We start from the raw sequence: 16,782 nt of genomic DNA, 5'->3' as shown, positions 1-16,782 counted from the left end.
TATAATCACTTGAAAATGTCTTTTCAGTCATCACAGTAATACTACCGACTCCGGAAATTGTTAAGATATATCAGTTTGCTTCTTAAAATCCAGGATATTATGAAAAATGTAGCCGTTTATGTTACGGAAAGGGGTTGACTAAAAAATTTTTTTAAAAATTGGCCGCTTATTAATTAATCGTTGGTTAAATCGACATTAATCGATAGCTTGCGTCCCTAGCACGGACATTAGATCTGAGTTTTAAACATCCACACACAGTAAACCAGCTGCAGCCCCTTTCAGGGAAAAGTCAAATTACATTAGAGGAAAATCTTGAATGCTAAAAATGACCTAGCCTCAGGCACCGACTCCACTCAACCTGTTGTTTGTTGCTGCCAAGGATAACACAGGCGATTCTAAAACACGTCGCATATTTTGCAAATAGTCATCCTTTTTCCACCAGCAACCTTACCTGGCCTCAGCGACTCAAATTCAGCCACCGCTGCGGAGCATAATCCGGCTAATGGCCTTCATTTTTCAGGTGCTTCCCATTAACTAAAAAGGGATCTGTGTGTGAAAGGCAACCAAAGATAACGTGGCTTTTGAAAAATGAGCTTGAAGTGGTGGAGAAGGGTGAAGATCTAAGAGCAGAAAGAGAAAATAATTCTCTGAGCTGCTACACGGATGCAGCTGTGTCAGAAACCTCAGGCTTTGCGTTTATTCTTCCTATGCACTCATGAGGGCTCCTATTAGTGGCATTATAACTACAAATCAGCCATATTTATACAAATTAATAGTGTGTGTGTGTGTGCGTGCGCGTGCGTGTGTGTGTGTTTTATTATTTAGCTTCAAGTGTAGGCAGAGGTACTGCTGGTAATTAGAATACAATGCAGCTTCAGGCATGAAAGTAAACCTTGAAAACCTTGTGATGTCAAGGGACTCGCTTTGCTTAAGAGAAAAACTGAAGAAAAGAGAAAATAAAGGATAAAAGAAAAGCAAATTCACATGACGCAAATGGAGGAGGAAAATGAAAAACAATTGGAAGCTTTTTCCTGAGATAAATGCGGTTCTGACTCAGCAAATAAGCACAATTTTAAAATATGAAATAACCTAAAAGGAATAATTAAATTAGGGAAATTAAGTGAGGTTCAAACCATCACATAAGAGTAATATTTGTAAAGTTCAATAAAAAGCATATGGTGTGTCTACCAGATTTCAGACTGAAGGTTTTGCACATTTTTCTTTGTAAACTAGCCCAAGCTCAGTCACATCATGAGTTTTGTTTTGACTTGGCCATTTTAACACATGAACCGTCACTTAGATGTTTTTCACCATTTTTGCCAATCAGGAAATTAGCAACTCTACTATAGTCTTATGTATTGACATGTAAATGTTCATTAATATGTATTGTCCTGCTTAAAAATATGTAAACAATGACATTTTATACAGTAGATATTGATAAGATGGGTCATTTAGCTACACTGGGGTGAAAGTGGCTCTTTGGATTGAAAATCCTGATAAAATGCAGTTTGTAGTTGCACTAAGACAAAATGTGTGAAAAAAAATCCAGGGATATGAATACTTTTATAAGTAAATATTACTGAATGTTTGCTTGTTGTTTACAACTAAAGAAGTGAAGTCATGAGATGAAAAATGAAACTCTCTTTGAGAAATAAGAAATTTAAAGAAAACTAATGTCCAAGGAAAGCAAGACAGTTTTTATAAACAGCAAATTCCTTGAAAAATCATGTAAAGTAAAATCTGCTGAATCACTTTTAAAATGAAGAAATACAGCTGATTTCTCTTCTTGCCCAAGGAGGGGATTGTGTTTTAGCCCTGGATTAAGACAGATAACGAGGGGGCAGATGAACCAGTTCTGCTGCACAGAAGCAAAGTAACTTTCTTGTTGATGCTCAGCATTTCTGACCACAGCCGGGTTGAATTACTGCGTTTAGATAGAATGAGCTAAAACATGTGCTTCCTAGTCCTGTTTCTCAAAACTCAGGCATGTTATTGTTCAGTCGGTCTAACCACCTAATCAACAGGTGTTCGTTCACAAAGAGAGAGAAAAATATATATAATATCTTTTCTATCGTGTTTTTTTTTTTTTTTTTTGCACAAAATCCTTCTTAGATAATGAGATTTTAGTCTGCTCAGTTCTGCTGTTTTAGGGAGTCTTATCACTTTAAATCCACGTCCCCCATCTCAATGTTTACACTCGCAGGTGAAAACAGCTTCAGACAGCTGCACAGTTATATAACCATAAATCTTTGAAAAGCATACATGGGGCCTCCTGCACACAATCAACAAGAATGCAGCAAGTGGTTTTTGGATGGTAAGACAAGAACAAAACTCTTGTCTTTTCCAGTAGCCATTGTACAGCTGACCAGACATTCTGGATCTTGGCTGATGTTGCTAGGTAATGGTGCAGTGACTTATCAATTCGGAGGTTTTTGAAACGGCTCATTTCAAAAACACCTAAAAACATCAACTTATTGCAAAAAACAAAACAAAAAAAAAACGTCTGTGTGAATTTTTGAGCACTTGTTTGTAGAAGAAGTTGAGATCCAAATAGAAATATAAAATTGTGCAATATGTGAATTTTGAATAATAGTTTCCCTTTAAGGCTAACGGCTAGCTAGAATGGAGCTATTTAGTTTGGAGATGGTCTTAAACCATCTACAATCTAAATAACTTTATAGTGGGAAACGGAAATGTTTGTTTTGAAATTTTTTTTTACACCTTCATGCATTTCTGTGAGCGTTAACCAATTTTGTTCTTCATAGAGAGCACAATAAATGACAAAAAACGCTTTTTACATCACTGTGGAGGGACTCCGGCCCACTCTTCTTTGGAGAATTGTTTTAATTTAGCCAAACTGAAGGATTTTTGAGTATGAACAGTTTGTTTGAGTGCAGACTTTGACTTGGCCCTTTGTTTTTGAGTTATTTTATAAACTAAAAATCGAATTTTTATTCAGTCCCCCTTACTCTATATTTTATTGGACCACCTTTTGCTGCAAGTCTTTTGGAGCGTTTCTATAAATTTTGTTCATCTAAAGAGTGTGGTTTTGGGTCATACATGCTAAAATAGCTCAAATTCAGTTAGGATTTGTTTAAAGTCTTGCCACAGTTTCTCATTTGTGTTAAACTTGGACTTTGACTAGGCCACTCCAGCACATGATTATGCTTTGAATTATGTATATTAGTTTTCTGCATTTTGGTCCCATCAGATCAGAGCATCTTCTTTCACATGTTTGCCTACAAGGATCAGGACAGATATTTGGATTAATCTACAAATAATCCCATTGATTTTTGTTATTGTTCTCGTTTAAACAGAACCAGAATCAGGCTGAATATATTGCTTTTCCCTCACATTATTATATGCACCATTGTCTTCTTCAAAGCCAACTAGAGTGGGGTTGATATTTCATTTTAACTCCACTGTAAAGTAGCACTGAACACTGACCACCGAGGCTCAACCCTTATACAACTTTAATGTGCTTCCTGCTTCAACAGTGACCATAAAAACGCACCCAGATGCTCACTCATCAGTTCAGTTTTTGCTGAAATTCAACATCAGGGCGGAGAAGCGACATGGGGCCAGGAAACGCAGAAACAACGCAATAGTAATACCAGCCAAACGGTCACCATGTCCAGGAGAGGAAGAGTGAGCTATTAAAAATGCAGTAGCCATTTATGCTGTGTGTAAAATTGAGCTGATTAAAAATATATGCACCGTCTGACTTCCTCTATGTAACAAAGACAGAAAGGATGTTAAAGTGCAAATACAACCCGGAATGCAGTCATGCCTAAACTGTCAGATAATTCATGAAGAGTTATGGCAATAATATGACTTAAAAACCTGAATAAAAAAAATGGAATTGGAGATTTTTCTTAAAGCTGTTGTGGATTTGCTTGCAAGAAAAACCAGGGTGCTTGATTTTCAGAATCTGTTTCAAAAGAATTAAAATAAGGTTAAAAACACGCCAGGATGTGACGACGATCACAGCAGCCAATTGAGAGAGAGCCGTGGAGGTCATCATGGACAAGTGCACACATTATTTACAGCAGCATGACTCCAGAGTCATCATCTGAAAATATCTGGAGCACATGAATTCAAATCACTGACCGACACAGAGGAACGACAGTTGAAATTAAGTTCTCATTAGGCTTCTGTTTTTTTTTTCTACATGGGGAAGAATGTCAGTGTGAATGGTTCATTTTAGTGTGAGATCTTATTAGAGTATCATGAGTCAGGTTTTTTCACTCCAACTACCCAGCTGTGGATTTCTGTGGTTAGTTTTTCTCCTCTTGTAACATCATCTAGCTGTGAGTTTTCTACAGTTTTGAATAAATATAAAATAATTTGAAATGTACCAATCAGAATTCTGACCCATTTATGCCAATAAATACGCTTAGCTTAGCTTAGCTTGGATGACAGCAGCTGCTACAAAACCGCTGCTTTAAGAGAGCAGAAATCTGCTGTAACAGTGCGGTTAACTGCCCGTGGTTCGCTAAAATCCGTGAATACTTAAGACCCCCCCTTTAAAAATCGTTTATTTTAATAGTTCAAATCCCAAAAATATCTTCACACGCATACAAACGAAGCTGTCTTCGCACTACGCTGCGGGTAACATCAACGGTTTTCTTCATCTCCGGTCTTTGGGGGTTACAGCCAATCAGCTTTTGGGAAATGAATGGCGGTCCAGGATTGGCTGATATGCAAACACCAGCCAATAGCGTGTCAAATAACATTTTACCTTAGAATTTTAGCCAAAACTGCGTTGTAATCAAATATTTTAGATTATGGTTTTTGGAATAAATATGCGATTTTTTATTTTTTTACAATAATTTGTAGTTATGCTTCATAGAAAAATCTGCCAATAAATTCTGTGGGATTGACCAGTCATCCTGAATACTGGAAAAATATTAAGTAAAACATTTAGAAAATTAGTAAAAAGAAAGTCCCTTCAAATGTTTTAATTGCTCAGTTGTGCCGGCTGACGTTAATGCTGACCAAATATATATATTACACATTTTATTGCTGATTGCTAAGAAAATTGGAAGTGTTGATTGGAAGAAAGTGAAGTCACCAAATGTAACTGAATGGAAATAGACTCAAAAAGTTGTATCTAATGAAATATTATGCATACTTTCTTTACAAAATAAAATAAATCTGTTTAACCGGACATGGAATGTGACTGAAAGTTTATTGGTTATAGAAAGTTTTAAAAATGGCTTAGAATCTGTTTTTTGTGTTTAATCACCTGTAAATGGTAATGTTTTGTTTTTATTTCTGTAAAAACAAACACTGCCATGTCCTTGGGTATTCACAAAGTGATTTCCATAATCTAGCTTGTTTTACGACAGAGGTCGCAAGCTTAAACATCAAAAGTAGAGCACCATACCCCTAAAACAGTCAGCATTTCTGTTATCTGCTTCAAGTCTTGCTCTCTCTCACTCTCTTGCAGCCTGAATGCCACTAGAAGCTTTTTACATCTCTGTATTTCTTCTGACTCACTGAAAATAGCTAAATGTAAGTTTACTTCCCTTTGTAGCAACTCCCGCACCCTAACCGATTGGAAAAAGATTGTTTTGCATCACCACCAGTCAAACTAATAATCAACCAACCAACATGCATCTCTAAAAATCATGACATATCAGATGGTAGCTTTAAAAAGAAAAAAACTTTACAGCTTTATTATGAAGCTACGTGCCTCATTTTCCCCCTAACAAAGATCCATCATCCATTGCATTTAGCAGGGGAATAAATGAACACCCCGGGGAGCTGGAAACAAATCACCGGTCTGCTCTGTACATGTTTGCACACAGATGTGTCGTGTCAAAAAACAAATAAGCAGAATGAAATGGTCCAGATGGGCCTGCAGATTGCTGTGTGATGATTTCCCATGTGGAACAGAGATGTGGTCCGTATGGGACGTGTCGGTCTACGTCGTCTGACAACTCAGGAACTGAGAATAGTTTGACACAGACATTCAGCTCGAACACAGATCTCTATCTACGAGGGGAAACAACATCTTATGACCACTTAATTATCTTTGAACTGGTTGTGAATTAAATGGCTTAGAACCGACCTACAGGTCGATGCATAAAACCCAAACGTTGGGTTCAAGAAGTTGACTTGTTCTACATTGGGTTTGTTCAACAGACCAAATGTTGTTTTCCATCCCACTGACCATCAACAAACTGGAAGGTGAGATCAATTTCCTTTCCTCTGATCACGATCTGGACACACAGAGGATGAAACCTGATAAGTTTTTTTAATTTTTTTTATTAAACTCTACCATGTGTTTCACATCAGTTTGTTTTGTTACTGAACCAAAGGGACGTCTCAGTTTTTTATAGTGAAGCTGGTTAACACACATCAGGTGGTTTCCTCATGACCTGACTTAATTTAAGCAGTGGGACACTCAGGTTCAAACACGTTTTCAGCCACTGTAATCAATTGAATTGCTTACCCTGTGCCGGTATCAAGCTCAAATTTAATTTGCACAGTTTTAAAATAGGAAAACACACACATCTGTGTTTCAACTGGACCTGTAAGGATGTAGCCATGTTTCCAACAGAGCAAAAGATTGAGTTAAATCAAACTGATTTAACCAGCAGCTGTTTAGCTCGGTTTGAGTCCAAAACAATCAGACTGCGCTATTAGATAATCAGAAATCAATAAATAAATGGAACACCCATCTAGTAAACATGTAAATAAATGCTAATGTTACACTAGCTGTTTCCATGGCTAATCTGAATAAAACTAATGTAAAAAAAAAACAATTTTGCACATGTGAACAAGTTTCATATTAAAAAACATCCTCCAACTACTTCCCGTCATTGTCTTATTCGTGGTTTTTGCCAGTACTAACTTCTGGTTGTGACTCCTGTGATGCAAAAAAAGTGTTTCCATTGCAGTTTTGCGAAATACATCTATATTGCTACTGAATAAAAACCACCTCATTCTTGTGTAAAAACTTATCAAAAGACAAGTTTTTTCAAAATTTGCATATTTCTATTAAGCAAATTTATTTTTCAATTTGCCCAGGTGTGATCAATTTGCAAATTTATTTGGGTAATTTTAATTTGCGCACTTATATTGTTATATATGGTCAATATGCGCAATTACCCATTTCCTGCATTTCCATTGAATATAAAATTGTGCAAATTGAAATTAAGAGAATATATTCGCTTAATGGAAACACCAATAAAAAAAAAAAACTCTAGTTTTTTGGTAAAAAGTTTTTGAAGTAGGATGAGGCGATTTTTCAGCCGTATCAAAATGGATGTATTTCGTAAAACTGTAAAACTTATAGGAGTCACATGATCAACAGTCAGATGTTACTACTGGCACAAACCACAAAGAAGACGGTAGGAAGTGGTAGGATGACGATGTTTTTTTTGTTGTTTGTTTTCAGGACAATGTACAGCTCACAGCATTACAGACTTCATATAAAGTTGCATCATTCCAACGTGTTGAATCCATGGCTCCTCTCTAAAATCGTCAACTACAATTTTACCAAAACGCTTCATTTGTAGCCCAAGTATAATGGTGCGTTCACACCAACGTGTTTTGAGCATCAGGCGCGTCTGGTTTATATTCAAAGTCTATGAGGAGGCAGGATGAGGGCGAGTCGCGTTAAGGGCTGCACGAGTTGAACTTTCGCCGCCCGACGTGATGCATCAACCAGAACATAGTGGTGCATTTTCAGACGTGATCACAGAAAAAAAAAAAAACATGGAGAATAAACTAGTTGTTGAAGTTCGCTCTCGTCCTACAATCTGCGACCAATCAAGTTATGACTACAGAGACAAGAATGGAAAGGCTTGGAAGACGATTAGCAAGAAAGTTGGAATGTCGAGTAAATGATGACTTTTACTATTTGAAAATATTTCCCCGGATCTGAGCTATCCAAATTCGTCCGTTGAGTCACGTTTTATTAATTTAGACGAAATACGCAGGAGACGGTGGAAGAGTTGAAGGACACATAAGGAGTCTCTTCTCACCGTCCGCCTGGAGCGATTCTGACGTTCGGTGTGAACGCACCATAAGAGGCTCGTCAAGCAAACGACTGAATAAGACGTCAATGTCTCCTCTGATTCCTGGATTATGAATGTATTTCATATGATCCGGTTTACATGCCATGATTTTTACTGACTTATCGTGTGATTTTAATTGCTTACATAAAGGAAACACCGCAATTGCGCACATTTACTGAGCTGCGTATGGTTGGTCGGAGCTCCGCACTGTAAAAAAACAAAACAAAAACAACAACAAAAGACCGGGCAGGGTCCTGGTACACTGGCGTCTGGCACCGTACATCTGGCATTTAAAAAGCCTCAGAGCGAACAGGCTGACATTATTGTTTCGAGTGGGCTCTTTCAGCCACCTGGTTTTCAGGGATCTATTGTCAAAGCAATGAATGAGACTAAAAGCAGCGTTTGTATTTATCCTGCAACCAAATGTCAGCGACTCAAATGGCAGAACGGTTTGAATAAAATCTTTTCTTTCAGGCTCTTTCACTGGGATTTGATTAAGAAAATCCAACTTGGGTTGAAGTATGAAGAATAACATAGGCTGTGTAAACTTTGAGCAGATGCGATTTACCATTTCTGACTGGGAAAAAAAAGGCCAGTCGTATTAACAAACATCACTTTGACCTTTAAATAGAAGCTGTGTGAGGCTTGGTGTGGTGCGCAGTCATTCAAGTAGATTTGAGTCCTTGAGGCAAAAGCTCATTCTGCTTGAAAAGTTGAGTGTAGCTGCAGGAGCTCAGTGTTTTTCTGCTACTTCTCTGCCCTTCAGACTCACTGAGTGTACAGATGTGGATTTTCTATAACATGAACTCGTTGAGTCTGCAGTGGCATTGAAAGAAGAAGAGTTGCTTTCTACAATAATGATGCATAAATAAAAAAATAAGCAATTTATTGCCTAAAATGTAAAACTACTCTTTAGTGAATTTGATCTGGGTGAAACTAAAACTATGCCACTTGAAGAGTTTTGGGTAAAACAAATCTACAGATATGTCTGTCGAAATCAACAATAAATCAATTTATTACACAATAAATTAAAATGAGCTCAATAATATCCATTTGAATGAGTGTTTTTGTCTTTTTCTACTAAATACTGATGACAAAAAGCTTCAGTTTGGCCTCAGCTTGCCCCTTTTACAGCATCAATTTTATTTGTTGTTTTTGTTTATTTAAAATGGTTGTTTCTACATTTTGTAGATTTATACAGTAATAATTAAATATTAAGCTAAAAATATCTTACTGATATCAGGATTCCTGCATGAAACGTTATAATAGCATATTTTTAAACTTAAAACCTTCTGCTAAACTACAGAACCTGCGGAATATAATTTTATATAAATAAACGAATTGAGGTTTTGTCCTTCCTGTGATTTTATTTGATCTTGTTTTATACTCCTTTAAAAACTAAACTACAATTAAAGACAATTATTTCACCTAAACATGTTTTGACATGCGCTGGAAACTTAAAACCAGCAATAAACCAAAAATAAAACTCAAATCAGTTGCTTTTGATATCACTTTATGTACATATTTTAGACATATTTTACACAGAACAGTGTCGATGTGCTTTAGTTACAGAAATGGGTGTTAAAATAGAATTGCACGACAGAACCAGGTTGGGTCTGTGTTTCCTCACACGGTGTAGCTGCTGTAGTTCTGCAGCGTGTACGTAGCGACTGAATCCAGCAGCCAACCGCGGGTCACGACTGTGGCGCTCCTGGACAGACCTGCAAGCACAAAGCAGCCAGGTGAATAAAAGAACCGCAGGTAGGTTCAGGTAGCAACAAGGCATTGTTTTCCCAACTGGGAGCAGCTGATTAGCATCTGAAAAGCTCAAATAATATCTGAACTATGACCCCAAAACCCAGAGGAGTCGAAAGCAGGGTTTGTTTATGTTCCCCACAGTAAAATTAAAGAACTTTTCAAGCATTTTTAAGGCACATTTTTATACTTTGGAGATAAAAATAATACAAATAAACTGAAAAAACACACCTTGAATTCACTATTCAATTTAGTACTGTTAATATTTTTTCGTGATAGTATTTTACATTTCACAGAAGGCACAAGATAAATTAAAATATAAAACTTTTTTGTTTTGAAATGTTTTTCATATACACACCTTATACACAAGATGAGTCTGAGAATAAAACACTAATTTAAAACTAAGGTATAAAATATAAGATGATTAATAATTATTGAGCCATTAGGAATAATAAATATTCCATAAACAAAGGTGAAACCTTAAACTGCTGCTGCTTAAGTTACTCCACAGGCCGTTGCTAGGTAACCAAAGAGTGAGTGAGTTGCTAGGTAACCAAAGAGTGAGTGAGTTGCTAGGTAACCAAAGAGTGAGCGAGCTAGTTGGCCTCACTCCTCTTACTTATCTGGTAGTGAGAGGTGGAGCAGCTAAAGCAGGGGTTTTCACACTTTTTCAACTATTTATTAAATGACCAAATCAAAATAATCTACTACAAAATACAAACCATATTCATAGACATATTGAGGATTCTTTATACGTTTTATTTCGTATGAAAGTGATACGTTTTTTTTCTTCTTACTTAGTCCAGCTCCCCAACTTTTTTTTAATACCCTTCCTTAAGTTTAAGAGAAAAACAGAGATTTAAAATTTGGAGCCAACTTGCTATGGAGCTAGTTTTGCTGCTGTTAGCGTCGTCGTCATAAAGTGTCAGAACTAGGCCTTTCTTCTTCTTCTTTATATTAATGGCAATTGGCAAGCAACTACAGAAAACATTACCGTTACCAACTGGTAAGAGTGTTGGACTAAATTTATTGTAGATGGACGGAAAAAAAACTGCTAGTCGACGATGATTACCACTGGTTTTAGATGTCAAGTTATTAATATAACTCACTAAATCTTAGATGTATGTATGATATATAAAAGAAAAAGGGAAGCTTGCTTCTACGATAACTAGATAAGGACAGGAAAAATATATATATTTTTAAATAATTTGTGAGGGAGAGGGAAGTATGTCAGCTATGCTAGCTTGACTTTGACAACCTTAACGTAGATATGATGTGGAATTTGGTTCCAAGTTGGTTTGGTTAAAAAAAAGAAAAAGAAGAAAAGACCAGCAACCCTCACACCAACTCTGACAGATCATCAGTAGAGCAGGAGTTTAAATTAGCTAATCAGTCACCGCTGTTAGCTTAGCTTGTAGCAGCGATAGCTAATCCACCACAGCGATCACTTACTAATAATCGCAAAATAAACATCAAGTCTGAAAACATAAAACTATAACAGCCTGAATGTTCTGCTCTTTGAGTGGGAAATGTTTGAGTGTTTTTCTGGTGTTGAATCGTGATACATTTGTGGCGGAGTAGTCAGTTGCTATGGCAACGAGTCTGTGTGTAGCGTAGCCGACACAGAAAGCGAGAAAAAATAAGAATACGAGTGGTTTTGAGTTGTTTCTTCAACGGTTTTTCTGCGTCATTTGTCCATGTGCTGTGGCTAAATTAATAATTCATACATTTCCAGGCTTAACTTTGCTAGCGTAACCGTTCTACCGCGGCAGCGCGGCTACAGATTACAAGAAAAAGAATTGTCATTTCGACCAATGACAATTGGTCGAAATGACCAATTGTCATTTCATGTGCGCACACATGAAATTTCCAGATGTAAAACACAACATGGGGAGGATGATTGGCTGACGTCTATTTTTATCAAAATGTCATCTGATCTATTTAACTCTGCCATCAACGTATCGAGTACCCCTGGCCTACAACCCCCCAGAATGCTTTGCGGTTCAGTAAAATTATATGAAATTTTAGAAAATCTTTGTAATATATATTGTTATTGATCATGTGTCTATTATGATTTGTTATTGATTTACATTCAGTCTTAACTGATGTTTTCACAATAATTTTCCAAATCTAAATAATGCAACAGACTGACTGAGAGGAAAACTTTGTGATTTCAATTAGTGTGCAGGAAGGGGAGATTCGAGAGGCTGTTCAATTACCTGGACTATAAGTGCCAGAGGACACAGAGGAGGGCGTGCGGCATTAAATATGTAGGAGTGAAAATTAGGATGCTGGGAGGAACGGAGGGGGTTTGGAGCTGCTCTCTTCTCCATTTCAAGCTGCCAGCTTTCTCTGTGCTGTGGCAGCCTCTCTCTTAAGTGGCCAACTTGTTTTGACATTCCCCTCGCTACAATCTGACATTTTTCTCTCTGCTCCCTGTCTTCCTTCACAATCGCTTTCCTCGCGGGTCGCTCTCCTCACTCCGTTTCCGGATCGGGGCTCATTTCTGCTCAAATCCGCTCTCTAATGGGGGAAAAGGTGGAGCGGCATGCTCTACCGCTGGCCTGCTTGTAGGAAATCTCTGCTTAACGCAGCGGATCTGGGTGAGACGGACGTGTGGCTAAGCTGAAAACATTTTTAACTCATGACAGCAGCCAAAAACAGAAGGTATATTTTAGATCGTTAGCTCACTGACAAATGTCAGAAGTCTAAACCAAACCCCGATGCAGGACTTTAACAGCGCTGCTTGTCAGAAATTACACGTGTGCATGATCTCAGCTGGCAGAACGAACAGCCTTCTGTAACTAAAGTTTCCTAATTCTGTGTTTTTATGACGAGAGCGGTCAAACATGTCATCTAAAAATCCTCCACAGTCATTAGAGCGGAGACCGATTCATTACGGAGAGCCACAGGATGGAGTGCAGACTGTTCCCAGCTGTTCATTAGGACTAGATGTGGTTCGTTTATGCAGCGTTTTGTCTTACAGGTTAAAACATAAACACATTACATCAGAAAGCTTCAGTGATAAATCAGCTGATGATGTAACTTATGGCTTAAATTCAAAAATACTTTATCTCAAAGAAAAATTACGAGTCAGCTGGACGATAAACTGTCCCAGAAATTATGGCGATAAATGATAAAAATCTTGTTTTGAGATGGTTTTCAAGCACTATATTATTGATCTCAAAGATCAAATATCCATTTATTTGGATATTTAAAATATCCAGAATAAATGAACAAAACAATACTATCAACAAATAAAATTAATTATGAAATCACTGTGAACAAAATTGTCCTTCAAAAGAAATGGCTGTTGAGAGCAAAGCAGCAGATTGGAAACTTTTAACATCCAGTTTTTGGTAGAAAAAGAGAGAGAGAAAAAGGGGAAAAACGATGTGATTAATGTATTTATTGCTTATTGCTAAAAGCCAACTCATATACAAAAATCTTCAGAAATGTCGCTGTGGATGGTGATGGTATCGGCAGGAAGAATCTCCTGTAGCGGTCAGTGTTGCAACGAATCTGAAGCAGCCTCTGACTGAAAACTGTCATGACAAGCTAACAGCTCAATATCCAGTCGGTAGAGTCAATGTTTCACAGCAACGTGTCCTGGATGACACCAGAGCTCTGCTTATCCACCTCATTTGCTTTTGCCGTTCCTCTTTAAGTCTCTCTGGCCGTATGGTTAGAAAACTGGTTCAAGAGATGCTGGAGTAGGCGATGTGGGTTTGATTTGGGGGTTGTTGTTTGGGTAATATTGAGCGTTTCAGATGCTAATCGGCTGCTTCACCTTGTAAAAACAATACCTTGTTGCCATGGTTACACATCATAAATGTCCAAAAGCATGAAATAATGCTGAATAATTAAATGATGCAAAAAAAAAAAAAAAAACTAACAAAAAGAACCAACAGAGCTGCTCCAACAAGCTGCCATCTGGGTTTTTGGGAATCTGGTTATAAACATTAAGTTGAGTTTTGACGTTTGTCTAGAAATATATGAATATATTTTTAGATTAGTCTAAATGAGTTAAGGTGAGAATTTACTTCAACGGTATAAAAAACCCAGTAATTTAAAATCCGCTGCAGCTAAAACAGAAAATCTGAACTACAAAGGTTTAAACTGAGATGATTAAATCGTAAAGAAAAACATAATAATCAAAACTAAATTTGCTTTTAACCAGGTAAGACATGTACAAATATAGTTCATTAAACAAACTAATGCAGTAAAACATCTAAAACATGGCATCACGTTTTAAAATAAAGTCTTTTACTTTTATTTCTGGATAACCTCTGGCTGAACCTTGAATTATGTGACCACTGCTGACGCTCCCGTCGCGTCGTTAAATGCTGGAAATGTGTCGGAGTTACGCAGGAAGGTGCGACGATCCGGGCCGAGTCAGGATGGAGGTGAGAACGAGGTTTAGTTCCCAGAAAATACTCACCGCTGTAGGAGGAAGACGAGTCGGATCTGGGCTGAACAACGACGATCTGGTGGGACTTCTGTCAGGAAAACATGGAAATAAATAAAATATTCTGAGGTAGAAATTTAACAATAAATAAACACATTATTATTGTTTTTGTTTATTTATTTCTAACTTGTTTTTAAAACAATCAGTCGGACAGAGAAAACATAACCAAGAACAAAATAATGATCTAATTTACTACTATTGATTTAAACAAGTCAACACTTTTTTAATCCTACTTCTTATCTAAATTTAATTAAATATATTACTGACTAACTCAATAATTACCAACAATCTGTAATTAAAACCATGTTATAATATTCATGTACTTATTCAATATAATCTGCTAAAGAGGCAACAAATAAATTATATTATATAAACAAAATGGTTACAAGCTAATTCTCATAACAAGACAATAATAACAATAATAATTAATAATAATTGTAAATAATAACCAGACATACTGAATGAGAATAATTACCAACTCCTTGCCAATGTGCAACGTTATCGTTAATCTTAATTTTTTATATATTTAAAAAACTTTTTCAGGACAATAAAGGCTGTTTCTATTTTATTCTATTCTAAAAATGTTTAAAAATCAGATTAAATTTTACTTCAGTTAAATACAGTGAAAAATCCAAAGTCAGATGAAACATTAAGATGTTAAAAAAATATTTTAATTTTTTTTTAAACAGCTGGATGACTAAAGCAAATATATGGAACATGTTAAATTTAGTTCAAGTTTGTTTTAAAAAGAAACAGAAAATATAAAATATAAATGTATAGAGAAACAACTAATAAATTCAATTTGCACCAGTAAAATTTAAATTAAAGCACATTACTGTTAGTATTAGTAAAAATTAATATATATAATTGCAGATGTAAGAAATAATTTTAAACAAACAGGCATTGCAGTTTACTGTTCTTAAAAACAAAACAAAAAAAGGAGTAACTTTTCTTTTTATTTATTCAACTATCAGTTTTGATTACTGAATGTATTTTTAGGCCTCAGGTGTATTAGTTAAATTCAAATTTATTAAATTAATGAGATGAATTAATGCATGTTTAGAAGCAAACGTGCAAATCAGTTTACATTTTCATAATTAAAAAAAAAATCTGATTCAGAAAGCAGGAAATTAAGATATAAATTATGTAAGATACAGATAAAGAACCAGATATAATATTAAAAACTGTTTTATCAGGTGGGAGAGGGAGACTCTTACCTGTTCGCCGTCAAGGACAAGTGGGTCTTTAACTACAGCAGCGCCACACAGCTCCACCATCCACTCCAGCTCATCTTAGAAAACACACAAACAACAACATTTCCTCTAAAATCAAGCTGTGCTTCTGCATTTAATTCTGCTTTCATCTCTTCAACCCTGTGGGAACAAAAAAAACGTAAGACTTTAAGTCAACACCTGCACAAGTTGGCTTAGAAAAATGTCAATATCACAGAAAACAGCGGCATGGATCTGCTGATTTCTATAGTCCAGGGTTAAACGTTGCATGAAATCCAGTTTGGCTGAATAAAGCAGATTCTGCCCTCGTGTTTTTGTTGTGTTTAAGAAAGTCTTTAAGCTACTCATGCAAGCTGGCAGATGTCACCCCATTAGCAGAGCTTCATCGATCCAGAAAGCAGCGGGAGGACGCGGCTGGAGCATTTTAACAGCGCAGCAGGAAGGAAACAGAAATAATAAAAATAACAAACATGACATGGGGCTCAAGTCCCTCTGAGGTTCAACCCTGACACGTCAAGAAGATTACGTTTATATGAAAGACCAACACAGAGTTAATTCCTGTGAAGTAGAGGGAAAGAAGGGACAAAGAGTTTCTATATATTTACTAAATAAATCTGATTGAAAAATCCAGTCCACATCCAGCTGTTCTGTAAAACCCTGAGAGGTTTTAGAAAACATTTACGAGATGAAGAGCAAGAAGAAACGTTGCTGAAAGGAAGTCATAAGAAGTCCAGTTTGCAGTTCACCACCAGCCCCGAAGGGGGCGCCGTGTTGATGGAGATGGTTTGGTGGGGATAAAAATGGACGTTTCTGATCTGCATGCAGAAACATTGATGTGGAGGAAGAACCACGATTTAAATCAGCAGGGAGAAGATGGATGGATGGATGGATGAGTGAGTGAGTGAGTGAGTGAGTGAATGAATGGGTGGATGGATGGATGGATGGATGAGTGAATGAATGGGTGGGTGGATGGATGGATAGATGGATGAGTGAATGAATGGGTGGATGGATGGATGGATGGATGGATGGATGAGTGAATGAATGGGTGGATGGATGGATGAGTGAATGAATGGCTGGATGGATGGATGGATGGATGGATGAGTGAATGAATGGGTGGATGGATGGATGGATGAGTGAATGAATGGGTGGGTGGATGGATGGATGGATAGATGGATGAGTGAATGAATGGGTGGATGGATGGATGGATGGATGGATGGATGGATGGATGGATGAGTGAATGAATGGGTGGATGGATGGATGGATGAGTGAATGAATGGCTGGATGGATGGATGGATGG

General features: G+C 36.9%; 1 protein-coding gene across 1 annotated transcript in view; it reads right to left on the bottom strand.

The window, feature by feature from the left end:
• Positions 1 to 9,526: 9,526 nt before the first annotated feature.
• The window catches only part of LOC103153387 (BRCA1 DNA repair associated), a 30,317-nt gene continuing 23,061 nt past the window's right edge, over positions 9,527 to 16,782 (bottom strand). The window contains exons 19-21 of the mRNA XM_016661905.1: positions 15,471 to 15,544; positions 14,227 to 14,284; positions 9,527 to 9,751 (exon numbers count right to left, since the gene is read on the bottom strand). Coding sequence (XP_016517391.1) covers positions 9,657 to 9,751; positions 14,227 to 14,284; positions 15,471 to 15,544 — 227 coding nt within the window. The 3' untranslated portion in view covers positions 9,527 to 9,656. The remainder of the gene's footprint in view (positions 9,752 to 14,226; positions 14,285 to 15,470; positions 15,545 to 16,782) is intronic.

The sequence above is a fragment of the Poecilia formosa genome, unplaced genomic scaffold, assembly GCF_000485575.1.
Source record: "Poecilia formosa unplaced genomic scaffold, Poecilia_formosa-5.1.2 Scaffold348, whole genome shotgun sequence".
Taxonomy (NCBI): Eukaryota; Metazoa; Chordata; class Actinopteri; order Cyprinodontiformes; family Poeciliidae; genus Poecilia; species Poecilia formosa.
This window is presented reverse-complemented; position numbering and strand designations above follow the sequence as displayed.